A 13,344-nucleotide genomic window follows, 5' to 3' on the forward strand; every position below is an offset into this window, starting at 1 on the left:
GTATATTTACATGGACACTTAAGAAATAAATGCTTCTCATGAAGGTGAACTCAGAAAACATAGTATGTATTCCGACTGCACTGCTGCAGTCCAGTGCCATGTCGGTAGGTCAGACAAGAAAAAGTGAGCTTATCTGGATATAACATAAAACAACATATACACTGCAAAAGGTAAGGTCTCCTGTGACAATGAAGACGAATGACTCAGTGACAATTCAAGAATCCCATAACCAAAGTAATAAACGATTCAGGTACAGCAGGGACGAGCAGTGCTATTCTTTAACTCTACTCTGACAGAACGGAACAGCAAATGGGAAATGTATGAACAGAACAACTACAGCCATTTTAAACAATTACATGAAAAAAAGTTAATGGAAAGAAAAATAAAGAAATTTTTTTAAAAAAAAGGTCTAATCTACAAAATGGAAACATAAATTAATAAAACATACTGACAGGTAGGGTGTAAAACTGAAGATGTTCCCAGCAGAAAAGTTCTTGAGGAAAACCTCACCATTTTTGGCTATTTCTGCTATGACGTTAGCTACTTTGGCTGTGCAGGAGGACTGTGGAATCAACAGACTTGCAAACACTTGAAGTATTCCACTTCCTTGGATTTTTTCACTTGTTTCCATATCTGAAAGAGATACATACAAAGAGCTTCAGTGAACCTCTTCAACACTAACACTGACAAATACATCTACAGTAAATTCTTAAAGAATTTTCATCATCTATAGTAGAAATTATTTATATTAAAATATGTGTATTTATATAAAATTATCTTCAGTTCCACAAGCTGCTTTTATCTTCAGGTTTTTCCCTATGTGAAACACTTTTCAATACAATCTTTTGTAAACCTACAGTCAGATTACAAAGGAATCCTTTCTGAATATACCATTTGCATCCCAGACTTACTTTTCAATGTTATTTCCAATCCTGTCTATTCAGAGTAGGAATGCTTTATTTTCTACTTCCCTTGAGTTTCCCAATAGTGTATTATTATATACATATAAATTCTATGACTTCCAATAATGCTACAGCAATTAAAAGTGGCAATTACATGTGCGAAAAACTCACCTCATATCATTTTATGTGGAGTGACAGAAGAGACTATTCAGTTCCATATGATTACTGTGTTTCTCACATAACTTATTCAAAATACCACTAATGAAAAACGGAAGTAGTTTAGGCAGCAATAAGGCCATGGTATTCAGAATTCTGGGCTTCCCTGGTGGCTCAGCTGGTAAAGAGTCCACCTGCAATGCAGGAGCTGGGTTCAATCGCTGGGTTAGGAAGATCCCCTGGAGAAGGGAAAGGCTACCCACTCTAGTATTCCGGCCTGGAGAATTCCATGGATTATATAGTCCGTGGAGCTACAAAGAGTTGGACACGACTGAGCGACTTTCACTTTCATTCAGAATTCTATATGGTTATATAGAAATTCAAGAGGCCTATTTCTTTTCTTTGTTTTCCGTCTTTGTTAAACTACAAATGAAGAGCCTTTGCATGAAACAAGGCCACTTCATGTAAAAAAGTATGACCTATTAAACAGTAACTGGAATGATGTACACCTGGAATAGTAACACCTGGAGAGATGATGGAAATAAAAGCTCAAGGAAACAAAATCTAAAATTACTATTTGAACAGTGAAGAGGAATGCCAAGTGTTTAAAAATAGGAAGTTATAAGCCTCATTAAAACATTCTGTTTAGGGGGCAATCCCAAGATGACAGAAGAATAAGACAGGGAAACCACTTTCTCCCCCGCAAATACATCAAAAGATCACCTGTATGTGGAGCAACTTTCACAAAACAACTTCTGAATGATGGCGGAGGACCCAGATACCAGAAAGGCAAACCAACCTCTTCAAAATGAAGGATCTGATCACTGGCTTGATGGCTCTCTTCCCTTTTGATTCTCCCTTTTCTCCCCTTAGTCACTTCTATTTCCCTCCTCTCTTCTTTATATAACTATGAATCGCTTTGGGTGTTCCTGGCTCTGGAAAGTCATTTCACCATTAACCTAGGGGTTTTGCCTTCTGTGCTGTTTGGAGGGAAGACTCTTGATGTTACCATAAGAGGGGGACCAAAACCAAGAGGCAGGAGGCTCAACTCCAGAACTTTGGACCATCACAGAACTCCTGACACTGGGGAACATTAATAGACGAAAGCCCACCCAAAAGCCTCCCATACCTACCCTGAGACCAAGCTCCACCCAAGAACAGCAAACTCCCATGCAAGACACCCCACGCCAATCTTCCAGCAAAACAGGAACACAACTCTGAACATTAAAAGACAGGCCGTCCAAAGCTATATTAAACTCACAGACTCCCCAAAACATTCTATTTGAATGTTGTTTCTATGTGTATCTTCTCAATATCTTTTATAGCCTTTGAATACACATATAAATAAAAGGACTCTAAAGATTTCTTGTTAAGTAAATGACAGCTGCTGTGATCAACAGAGTAGGAAATCATTTTTAATAATTTGAGAAAGTCTAAAAAATAATTATTTCTTTATAGTAATTGCTGATTGTTCAGCTCAGTGTTTTTCAAACTGTGTGTCCCAATCCATTAAGAACCCTGAAATCAATTTGGTGAATAAGGACCAGCAATTCCTTAAAAAGAGAAATAGAATTTACAATACCTACAACAAAAGAATAGAAAAAAATTTTGTTCATGCATAGTAAAGTAAAACACTGAGTTACACATGCATGTGTAACTGTATGTGCATGCTTACTGAATGCAAAATGTAGCCCTGATCATAGGTTCTGGTCAAAAAGCTAAACAGCAATGTTCTGTGCAACCCATGACTACCCAGGACTCTGGGTTAGAGAGCTTTAATAATCTTAACGTCATCAGGAGAAGCTAGAATTAACGGCTGAATCAATAGAAAATTACATGGAAAAATTTGTAAAATTTGAAACTTGTAAAAATTCCATGGATTTATTATCTTAAGAACATTCCTTTGCAAATACTGTAGTTATGTGTATGTTTATCCATCCAGTACAAAAGATCAAGTAATCAGGATTAGTTAATGTTGAAACTCCATCCATGCATTTCCTTTTTCTACCATAGGCCTAGTACACTTTAAAGCAGCTAATACCATTTTGGTTTCTTACATTTTATGTTCTGTAATAAAAAGGATTATTTTGGAGATACTTTAAAACAACGTTTTTTATTAGGTGAAAAAACAGAGGTCCAGAAAGATGAAGCAAACTTGCCTAAAGTCACCAATCATACTAATCATAGAGCATAAGGAGCAAATTCAGACTCAACTACACTAACAATTTAACGTGTGTCATCTGGCATCCATTGGTGCCATTCTTTACAACAGAAAACGTACTTAAGCATAAATCAATGAAATTTGTCTTTTTGTATGCTGTTACTCATTTCTCTCAATTCAGATTATTACAAACGTAGAGTTTGCATGATAAAATATAAACACAGCAGCTGTCCTTTCTTTCAGCAAGCCCATTTATAAAATACAATGTGCCTTTTCACTTTTGTTTCTGGGATTAAAAAATAAGTTTTTATGGTACCACCTGAAAATCTGACACCAAATTTCCATTAATTTATTTTTTTAAAGCAAGACATCAAAAGAAAAACTCAATTTGCCACGTTAAAATTCTTCCTTTTCTGACCATTGCTACCAAAAGATGTACAACCTTAGAACACTGGGACAGACTGCCCCAGGGGTCATGTCCCACCATCTGCTGGTGCTGGGATGACAGCAAGAATCTGGCATAAGGCATGAATCATGATTAGATGTGAGGCTGAGGCATTTGTGTGTGTGGAGGCGAGGAGTTAACTGCAAATCACTCATGCATGTCTCATTTTAACTATAACTAAAAGAATGGCTTAACATCAGAGCTGATGTCAGAGGCAAGGGGAATAAAAGAAAACAATATAAAACTCTTGCACTCTGATGGATTTCCATGAATTACAATCCAAAGTATTGGAAGGATAGTTGTAATATAATGACTCAAGATTTGGGGATAGTATCTTTTTTAATACTATTGTCAGAAAAAATATAATCTGGTTTTTCATATAAATCTGATTTACCATTTAGAAAAACTGATAAGGAGTTCTATTTACTTGTTATCATGTGGATTTCTATGTAGGTCTAGAATTTAAATAAAACAGCTGGGAATTATCTTTTTTCATCTGGCATGAAAACAGAGAGTCAAATACTGCTTATTGTTAAACTGCCACTATCCAATAAATAATTACAAAGTTTCAGTCTCATTCCATGTATGCTTTCTACACTGGCATTCTACTCCATATTACAGTGTGTATCTGTGAACTAAACATTTTCTCTGATATCTGTGAACACCCTTGAAATGATTTTAAGAGAGTCAGTGAGTGTGGTGTATGCAGGTCTAAATGAATGGCTGATTGACTGCTTGCAAAAAAAAAAAAAAAAAAAAAAAAAAAGCCGTGACCAGGAGTTCTAAAAAAAAAAGGCACACTTTTCATTATCTTTACCCAGACCACTACTGACACTGTAAATGCACTCCTTTTAAATGTTTGCAGGAATCGATCCAACTTCCCCCCTTCACATTTAGGTGCAGCCATAAAAATGTTTGAGTATGTCTACAAATTACAGGCAGCTGGCAGTCCTTGAATTTTGAAGGACCCAGATACGAAGGGCAACTGCTTCTCTAAAATAGTATCTGTGGGAGCCACAGCCATTACAGTGGCCTTGCAGTTGTGCAGGCACTCATTCTGGTCTTGGCAGTCGTATGTTCAGACTCCGCCTGACCTCCCGATGGCAAAAATGCAGCTTCGTTATGAAATTGCCAGAGTCAGAAAGGAAAAAAAAAAAAAACCAACTAGGAATAGGGTCAGATAAGCTTGAAAGAAAAGTAAATCAAGAAGCCGGGCTACAATGCTATAGGGAGAGGAGAAGTTAAAGCACAACTCATAATGTCTCAAGGCGAAAGCCAGCAGAAGGCAGGGAACAGGTGGAATGGGAAGGACTCATAATTGAAGATATGGCTGGAGAAAGGCTCAAGTTCCCAACAAAGCTGCCACGTAAATACATTAAAATAATTGGCATTATAATTATATATCAAGAAGGGGTTTTCAGGTATGCTACTATCATAAGCTGAATTTATGATGTTACATTAGCATCTGCTTTCATGAGGATAAATTAATGAAAAGCATTTGATAACCAATTTACAGTAAACTCCAAGACAGAAAAACAAAAATAAAGACTGTTATTACTATGACTCTACTAGATTAAAAATGTACTTGGATTAGATTTATAGTATTGTTTACTTCTAGTTATAAGAACGATAGGAAACTCTTAGTTTCATTTACATGTCCAAGGATTCTTGTGACTGATTGTGAAGAGAAGACTCAGATTTGGGATTGACAGCAAGGACCAGGAACACGACTCAGGGGCCATGTGTATCCTTGTCTCTGGGGAACTATTTATTTCTCAAGGGACAGACTTTTAGAATAAGGTATAACAAGAGACCTGGCCCTGTGCCTGAGAAATCTGATTCAAATCCAAGGCTTCATTTACTACTACAAAGACAAGTCCCAAATTCTCTCTCCCTTCATCCAACTAAAACAAAGCATGTGCACTTGGATGTGGAATAAATACCTCAAGTTCAAACATTCCTCAAATCAATCCTCCTCTTTCGTTTCATTTTATTCTCCATAGCAGTTCATGGCAGGGAACCCAGCTAAGCCAGAAGCCCAAGAAGGATTATAAATTTTTCTCTTTTAATAAATGCCTTTCTACCACCCACGTTAATCAGACTGTAAGTTCCATAGATCCCATCTGATTAGCATCTTTTGCATCTATTCTTTACTTGTTAAATTCATGTTACTTCCAGTTCTCAATTCTGACCTTTATTAAATGCAACAGCCTCCTCAAGAGTCTCCCTAACTCTAGCCTCCCTCCATCTGTCATCTACACTGACTGCAGAATAAGCTTCTGGAAATACAAATTTTATGTCACTCCCCTACTTTAAATCTTTAAATGATCGTCTCTAACTTTTAAAGCACATCCATGATATTTTCCAACCATATCTCCTGATACTCCTCCACTGATATACTATATTCTTGCCACACTAAATTATAGAGATCCAAATTAACCATTTCATTTCATATCTTCTTACTACTTCCCTCTCTGAAATGCCACTCACCCCACGACTTTTAACTAATTCCTACACAGAGGTATAGTGTCCTCATTTAAAGGTACCTGACTGAAGGCTATTTGATCTTTTAAAGATACTATCATAAAAACTCATTTCTTAAAATAACTATGTGACATAGGCATGATAGACTGTTTCCTTCATACTACAAATAAGGTCATATGATTATACTGGAAAAGTAACAACAAACCAGTTTTTCTGATACCTAATCCTGGGCTCTTCCCACCACAAATGTTAATTTAGAAGATATATAGTACTAACAACACCTTGACCAGATTTGCCAAGTTATTATGTGATAAATATTTTTATTTAACGTATTTTGCAGAAATAAGAATTAAAGTAAAACAATTGAGTGAGAAAGGGATGCACAGTATTTTGAGACAGATAAACTGACTCAGTGATTGAAGGAGAGAAAGGGAACTGTGTACAGAGAAATTGAAACATTTAAAATAGATTTAAAACACCTAAGAAGAGTATGCTGGGTATAAGAAGATTAAAGGGCCTGACAAATGAGAAATTAGTGTTTCTAAAAGAAAATGGAAGTACATGGTGGGGAGGAGTTACAAAATGCTCTTTCACCGATGAGAAATTTTTCCTCCCCAACATGGATTTTAAGCAAATAAAAGGAATATGAAATGCAGGAGAGAAAAGGATAGATACAGTCATGAAAAGAAAGAGGGCAGAACAAAGACCTATTCGTACAATGACTCACCAACAGAGGTTTTACTAAAAGATTAAGTTGAGAGAGTCATTTTATAAAATTACAATAAATGATTTTTGACAGTCTTGCAGTCATTTCAATTCCAGAGATAATGTAAGCTGTGGGAGTTGGAGAAGTTATGTGTTTGGAAATCATCACTAGAATAAGTAGAGAGATTTGCTAGTTTTAACTATTTTCTTTAAAGTTATCACTAACTAGGTCAAAAGAAGTTGCTAAAAATTAAGCTATATAGTTAAAAAATGGAAGATGTTTACTGACAGAGTATATACCAAGAGGGACAATACTAATGAATGTGGTAAAAGCAGAGTATATAACTAGAACTGTTCAACTACAATTTCAGAGTGATTACTGAAAATATGGTCCCTAAAAATAAAGTAAATGTGGATTTCTCTACTTCATACTAAGAGAATAAGGATACTGTATAGCGAAACACAGTGAAGGAATCTTTTCAGTAGAAGATCCATCTCCATCCTCTTGTGAAATACCTTAGGGAACAATACAAAGTAAACAAAGTAAATACTTAGAGAACAATACAAAGTAAACAAAGCTAAAGAGGTTGGCATGTGTACATCACAGGGCAGAGTCTTCATTGATGGGATCCGTGACCTTACAAAAAGAGACCCCAGAGAGACGCCTTGCTTTTTCCACCATGTGAGGTTCTAGTGAAGACAGCCATCTATGAAACAGAAGGCAGGCCCTCACCAAAATCTTCTGGTGTCTTGGTCTTGGGCTTACCCGTCACCTCAACTGTGAGAAATACCACCCAGTCTAGGCTATTTTGTTACAGTGACCCAAGTGGACTAAGACACAGAGCATCAAAGTCCTTTCATAATTTGACCCCTATTCCCTTTCCAATTATCATCTCCAGCCCCTTCCCTGAATGGATCCTTTTTGCTAGTTACACCAAACTTTTTTCAGTTTCTGTTTGAACTAGGTTTCTTCCCTGTGAAACTGTCTATGTGGCTTCCATTGCTTGGGATGTTCTTCCCGTAGTCCTTGTGCCCTCACGTTACCTAGGTAAATACACTGTATTTTCAAAATCCAGCACTCCCTGTTCCTGCTTAATCAAATTCACCGCTCTTTCCCAATATTCACACACAATGCTGTCATTGTTTCCAAGGTGTCAGAGCCTATTGGTAGCTGAAGACGTGGAGTAGATGAGATTACCCACAGACGACGTATTTTTACTGAGTCCCTACTATATTGGGAGGATAAGCTAGAGGAAACAAATCATACCCTCAGTGAGCTGTCCAGTGAGAGAAAGAGAGATGTAAATACATTATCACAATTTAATGTGACTGATACCACCATGGAAGTTACACATAATGTATAATGGGTAGCAATCACAGCTCCATGAAGACCATGGAAATTTCCATAAATAAGGTTAACATTTAAGCTGTGTTTGGAAACCAATAAAGCATGTTCTCAGCAGAAAAAGGAGAAAAATACATTCTACAAAGAAGGAATATGAAAAACCACTACCAGCTAAGGCTGCTGCTGCTGCTGCTGCTGCTGCTAAGTCACTTCAGTCATGTCCGACTCTGTGCGACCCCATAGACGGCAGCCCACCAGGCTCCCCCGTCCCTGGCATTCTCCAGGCAAGAACACTGGAGTGGGTTGCCATTTCCTTCTCCAATGCATGAAAGTGAAAAGTGAAAGTGAAGTCGCTCAGTCGTGTCCGACCCTCAGCGACCCCATGGACTGCAGCCCACCAGGCTCCTCCGTCCATGGGATTTTCCAGGCAAGAGTGCTGGAGTGGGGTGCCATTGCCTTCTCTGAACAGCTAAGGCTAATGACCCTAAATTTTAATAGCATCATTTTGTACCACTGGGTGATTTTTTTTTTTTTTTTGCCTGCTGCTAGAGGCTACCAAAATTAAGAAATGGGAAAGGTAGATAGGTGATACCATCAAAGGTTTGGGAAAAGGCAGGTAAAAGGAGAAAAATAAAAGAATATACCAACGCAACACCTATTTATCCATCAGAACCTAGGTGAAATGTTTATCTCTGTGACACTTTGAAAGACTCTTATAACTATGAATTGAGTCCAATTCTCTGAACACTTTGTAATCAACTCTATATAATGTGTTACACTGTATTAAAACTTATCTATTACTTGCCTATCCAATCTCTCCAGGGCAAGGTACCAACTAATGCATCAGATCAGATCAGATCAGTCGCTCAGTCATGTCCGACTCTTTGCGACCCCATGAATCGCAGCACGCCAGGCCTCCCTGACCATCACCAACTCCCGGAGTTCACTCAGACTCACGTCCATCGAGTCAGTGATGCCATCCAGCCATCTCATTCTCTGTCATCCCCTTCTCCTCCTGCCCCCAATCTCTCCCAGCATCAGAGTCTTTTCCAATGAATCAACTCTTCGCATGAGGTGGCCAAAGTACTGGAGTTTCAGCTTCAGCATCATTCCTTCCAAAGAAATCCCAGGGCTGATCTCCTTCAGAATGGACTGGTTGGATCTCCTTGCAGTCCAAGGGACTCTCAAGAGTCTTCTCCAATACCACAGTTCAAAAGCATCAATTCTTCGGCGCTCAGCCTTCTTCACAGTCCAACTCTCACAGCCATACATGACCACAGAAAAAACCATAGCCTTGACTAGACGAACCTTTGTTGGCAAAGTAATGTCTCTGCTTTTGAATATGCTATCTAGGTTGGTCATAACTTTCCTTCCAAGGAGTAAGCGTCTTTTAATTTCATGGCTGCAGTCACCATCTGTAGTGATTTTGGAGCCCAACTAATGCATGGTGGGACCCAATTAATGCCAGTTGAATAGAGCTGTCCAGTCTTTAAGGAATATATACTGAATAAAAAAGACAGACACAATTAATATACACTGAAATAAGTTCAACTAAAGGGATGTATTTCAATGTATATTGATTAGTCAAACTTATTTAATGTGTTTTTATATGTCTTTTTTATTCAGTTATAAACTCCTTAAAGTTTGACTAAAGGGATGTATCTGGGTTTCCCTGGTGTTCAGTAGTAAAAAATGCTAGAGACGTGGGTTTGATCTCTGGGCGAAGATCCCCTGGAGAAGAAAATGACAATCCACTCCAGTATTCCTGCGTGGAGAATCCCCATGGACAAAGGAGCATGGTGGGCTACAGTCCATGGGGTTGCAAAAGAGTAGGACACTATTTAGTGACTAAGCAACAAAAAAGGGAAGTATAAGCTGTCACAGAACACTAAAGATGGAGTAGGTGAGTTTTTATTAATGTCCTAGTTGATAATGTTTAAGATGAGTATTTATTAATGTTGTAGAAGTTCTAATTACTTTTAACAGAAAAGAGGATTGAGCTTATAAAGAGACTGTCTTGTATTTTAAGAATTCTCTCATGAAGAACAGAAATTTTTTTTAGTAGAATCACCAATCACAAGCTCCTGCAGAGACTGAACTTTTCACTTTGCATTAAGCTAATCAGGTCTTGGATTACATTTTTTCAAAAGCAAACATATGCAAAAATGTTCTTTAAACCTTCAGAAATCATTTTAGAAAATTATCTTGCCTTTATCTCATCCCTCCCACATGCACACATCAGAAAGAAAAGGTGATCAATCCATAACTAAGTTATTATGAGCAAAATCAAAACATTCTGTTTGCTTCTTTAGTACAAGGAGGAGAAAAGATGTCTAACACTGAAATATGGGAAGAGAAAATTACTAGCATCTAAATGAACTCACCCCAGAGAACACTGTGTGCTGAAACCTAGAATTTAAATCCAGATGTCTCTTAAAAAAAAAAAAACCCACTACTTGGCCTTCTGGAGTTTAATTTTGGGGTTTATCACAAAGAATACTAAAAAGCAGGTCACGAAATCAACCTTAGCAAAAATCAACTATAGATTCCTTTGTGGAAAACTCTAAGGTTAAGGGCATCTCACTAGCAGTTATACACAACTATTATGCCACACAATTCACATTGATACATCAGTAGAATAGAGTCCACTCATGATGGTTACTTTTGTATGTCAATTTGATTGAGCCATGGTATCTGCGTATTCAGTTAAACATTACTCTGGATGTTTTCATAAGGGTGTTTTTGGATAGGCTTAACATTAAAATCTGTACACAGTAAGTCAAGCAGATTGCCTCCCAGTAATATAGGTAGACCTCATTTTATCTGTTTAGGGTTTGACCAGAACAAGGGGCTGACCATCTGGACCTCTTTCCCACACATGCCCTGGTGTAAGAGGAATTCAGCCAACAGAATAACTCATATGCAGGGTCACGAAATTTCACATAGTATTCTCTACTACTGCTCCAACAGCCTTGTATAACTAGGGTCAAATAAAAAAAAACCTAAATGTGTGTTAGCTTTCTGAAATCCCAAGAAATTACCCAATGCATTATTTGCTTTTTAACTGGTGATAAAACAGCCCAAATATCCAAGTGAATGTATCTGACAACAAAAGGCACTGAATACTACTAGTCCCTAGTAAAAAAAAAAAAAGAATTAGAGAATATTCTCTACACTACACAGTCCATTATATATTACCTAGAATATTATACCTAAAATATATCTTACTAAAAACACGAAATATTCACATTTTCTCAGTTACTAATGATGATTTTTGAGTAAATAGGTTGTGTTTATTTTTATCTATTTGCCTATTTTTTCCTTATTTTTGAAATTCAGTTGATTTACAACATTCTATTAGTTTCAGGTGTACAACACGTGAAATGTTTATCAATTATAACATTTCTATAGTTAGATGTTATATATAGTTATAACAACATTCTATGTGTTATAGATTATAACGTATAGCATATAAATCAATGTTTATAGATTATACTCTATTTAAAGTTATTATAAAACAATGGCTATACTTCCCCATGCTGTACAATATATCATATAAATAGAAATCTGTGTCTTTTAATCCCATACTCCTATTGTGCCCTCTTCCCCTCACTCTCCCACAGGTAACCTACTAGTCTGTTCTCTGTATCTGTGAGTCTGTTTCTGTTTTGTTATGTTCATTTGCTTTATTTTTTTAGATTCCACATACAAGTGATAACAGGGCATTTGTCTTTCTATGTGTGACTTACTTCACTAAGCATAACACTCTTTAGGTTCATCAATGTTGTTGCAAAGGCAGGATTTCATTCTTTTTATAGCTGAGAATCTTCTATTGTGCGTGTGTGTGTGTGTGTACACATACACATGCCACTTCTTTATCCATTCATCTAACAATGGGCACTCAAATTGCTTCATATCTTGGCTACTGTAGATAATGCTGCCATGAAAATCGGAGTGCATGTAACTTTTGATCCAGTGTTTTCTTCAGATATACACCCAGCAATGGAATTGCTGGATAATATGGCTGGGGAAGGGGGAACTAGCTCAAATGGCACAGCAATCACTTTGCATGTGAAGGGTAGCAGGATGAAGGCCTGCATTCTCCAGTTTTGGATTCCCAGGTGGCTCAGTGGTAAAGAATCTGACTGCCAAGCAGGAGATGTGGGTTTGACCCCTGGGTTGGGAAGACCCTCTAGAGAAGGAAAGGGCAATCCACTCCAGTATTCTTGCCCAGGAAATCCCAGGGACAGAGACGCCTGGTGGGCTACAGTCCATGGGGTCACAAAGATTTAAACACAACTTAATGACTGAGTAACAACAATGGTGATTCTATTTTGAGTTTATTGAGGAACCCCCATACCTTTTTCATTAGTAGCTACACAAATTTACAATCCCCACCGACAATGTACTAGGATTCCCTTTTCTCCACATCCCAGCCAGGACTGGTTATTTGTATACTTTTTGAAGACAGTCATTTTGACAGGTATGAGTTGATATCTCATGGTTTTGATTTGCATTTCTCGATTAGTGATGCTAAGCACTTTTTCAGGTGCCTTTTAGGTAGATATATATCCTCTTTGCAAAAATGTCTGTTCTGGTCTTCTGCTCAGTTTGAAATTCAGTTCAGTGCAGTCACTCAGTCATGTCCAACTCTTTGCAACCCCATGGACTGCCGCAAGCTAGGCTTCCCTGTCCATCACCAACTTCCAGAGCTTGCTCAAACTTATGTCCATTAAAAGATGCTTGCTCCTTGAAAGGAAAGCTATGACAAATCTAGACAACATATTAGAAAACAGAGACATTACTTTGCCAACAAAGGTCTGTCTAGTCAAAGCAATGGTTTATCCAGCAGTCACGTATGGGTGTGAGAGTTAGACCATAAACAAAGCTGAGCGTCGAAGAATTGATGCTTTTGTACTGTGGTGTTGGAGAAGACTCTTGAGAGTCTCTTCGACTGCAAGGAGATCAAATTAGTCAAAGGAATGGTTCAGATCAAACCTAAAGGAACTCAGTCCTGAATATTCATTGGAAGGACTGATGCTGAAGCTGAAGCTCCACTACTTTGGCCACCTGGTGCGAAGAACTGACTCATTAAAAAAGACTCTGATACTAGGAAAGACTGAATGCAGGAGGAGAAGGGGACAAC

The 13,344-nt window shown here is 37.7% G+C and overlaps 1 protein-coding gene across 8 annotated transcripts in view; it reads right to left on the reverse strand.

Annotated features, from left to right (window-relative positions):
- Positions 1-13,344, reverse strand: part of RAP1GDS1 (Rap1 GTPase-GDP dissociation stimulator 1) — a 149,673-nt gene that overhangs the window by 73,876 nt on the left and 62,453 nt on the right. For 6 of the 8 annotated variants that reach the window (XM_044946191.2, XM_006049505.4, XM_044946195.2 and 3 more), the window contains one exon: positions 511-633. In XM_044946191.2, coding sequence (XP_044802126.1) covers positions 511-633 — 123 coding nt within the window. Of the gene's footprint in view, positions 1-452; positions 472-510; positions 634-1,073; positions 1,093-13,344 lie in introns of those variants that run through there. The other 2 variants (XM_044946194.2, XM_044946196.2) reach the window with 2 other exon arrangements.

This window comes from Bubalus bubalis, chromosome 7, assembly GCF_019923935.1.
Source record: "Bubalus bubalis isolate 160015118507 breed Murrah chromosome 7, NDDB_SH_1, whole genome shotgun sequence".
Classification (NCBI taxonomy): Eukaryota; Metazoa; Chordata; class Mammalia; order Artiodactyla; family Bovidae; genus Bubalus; species Bubalus bubalis.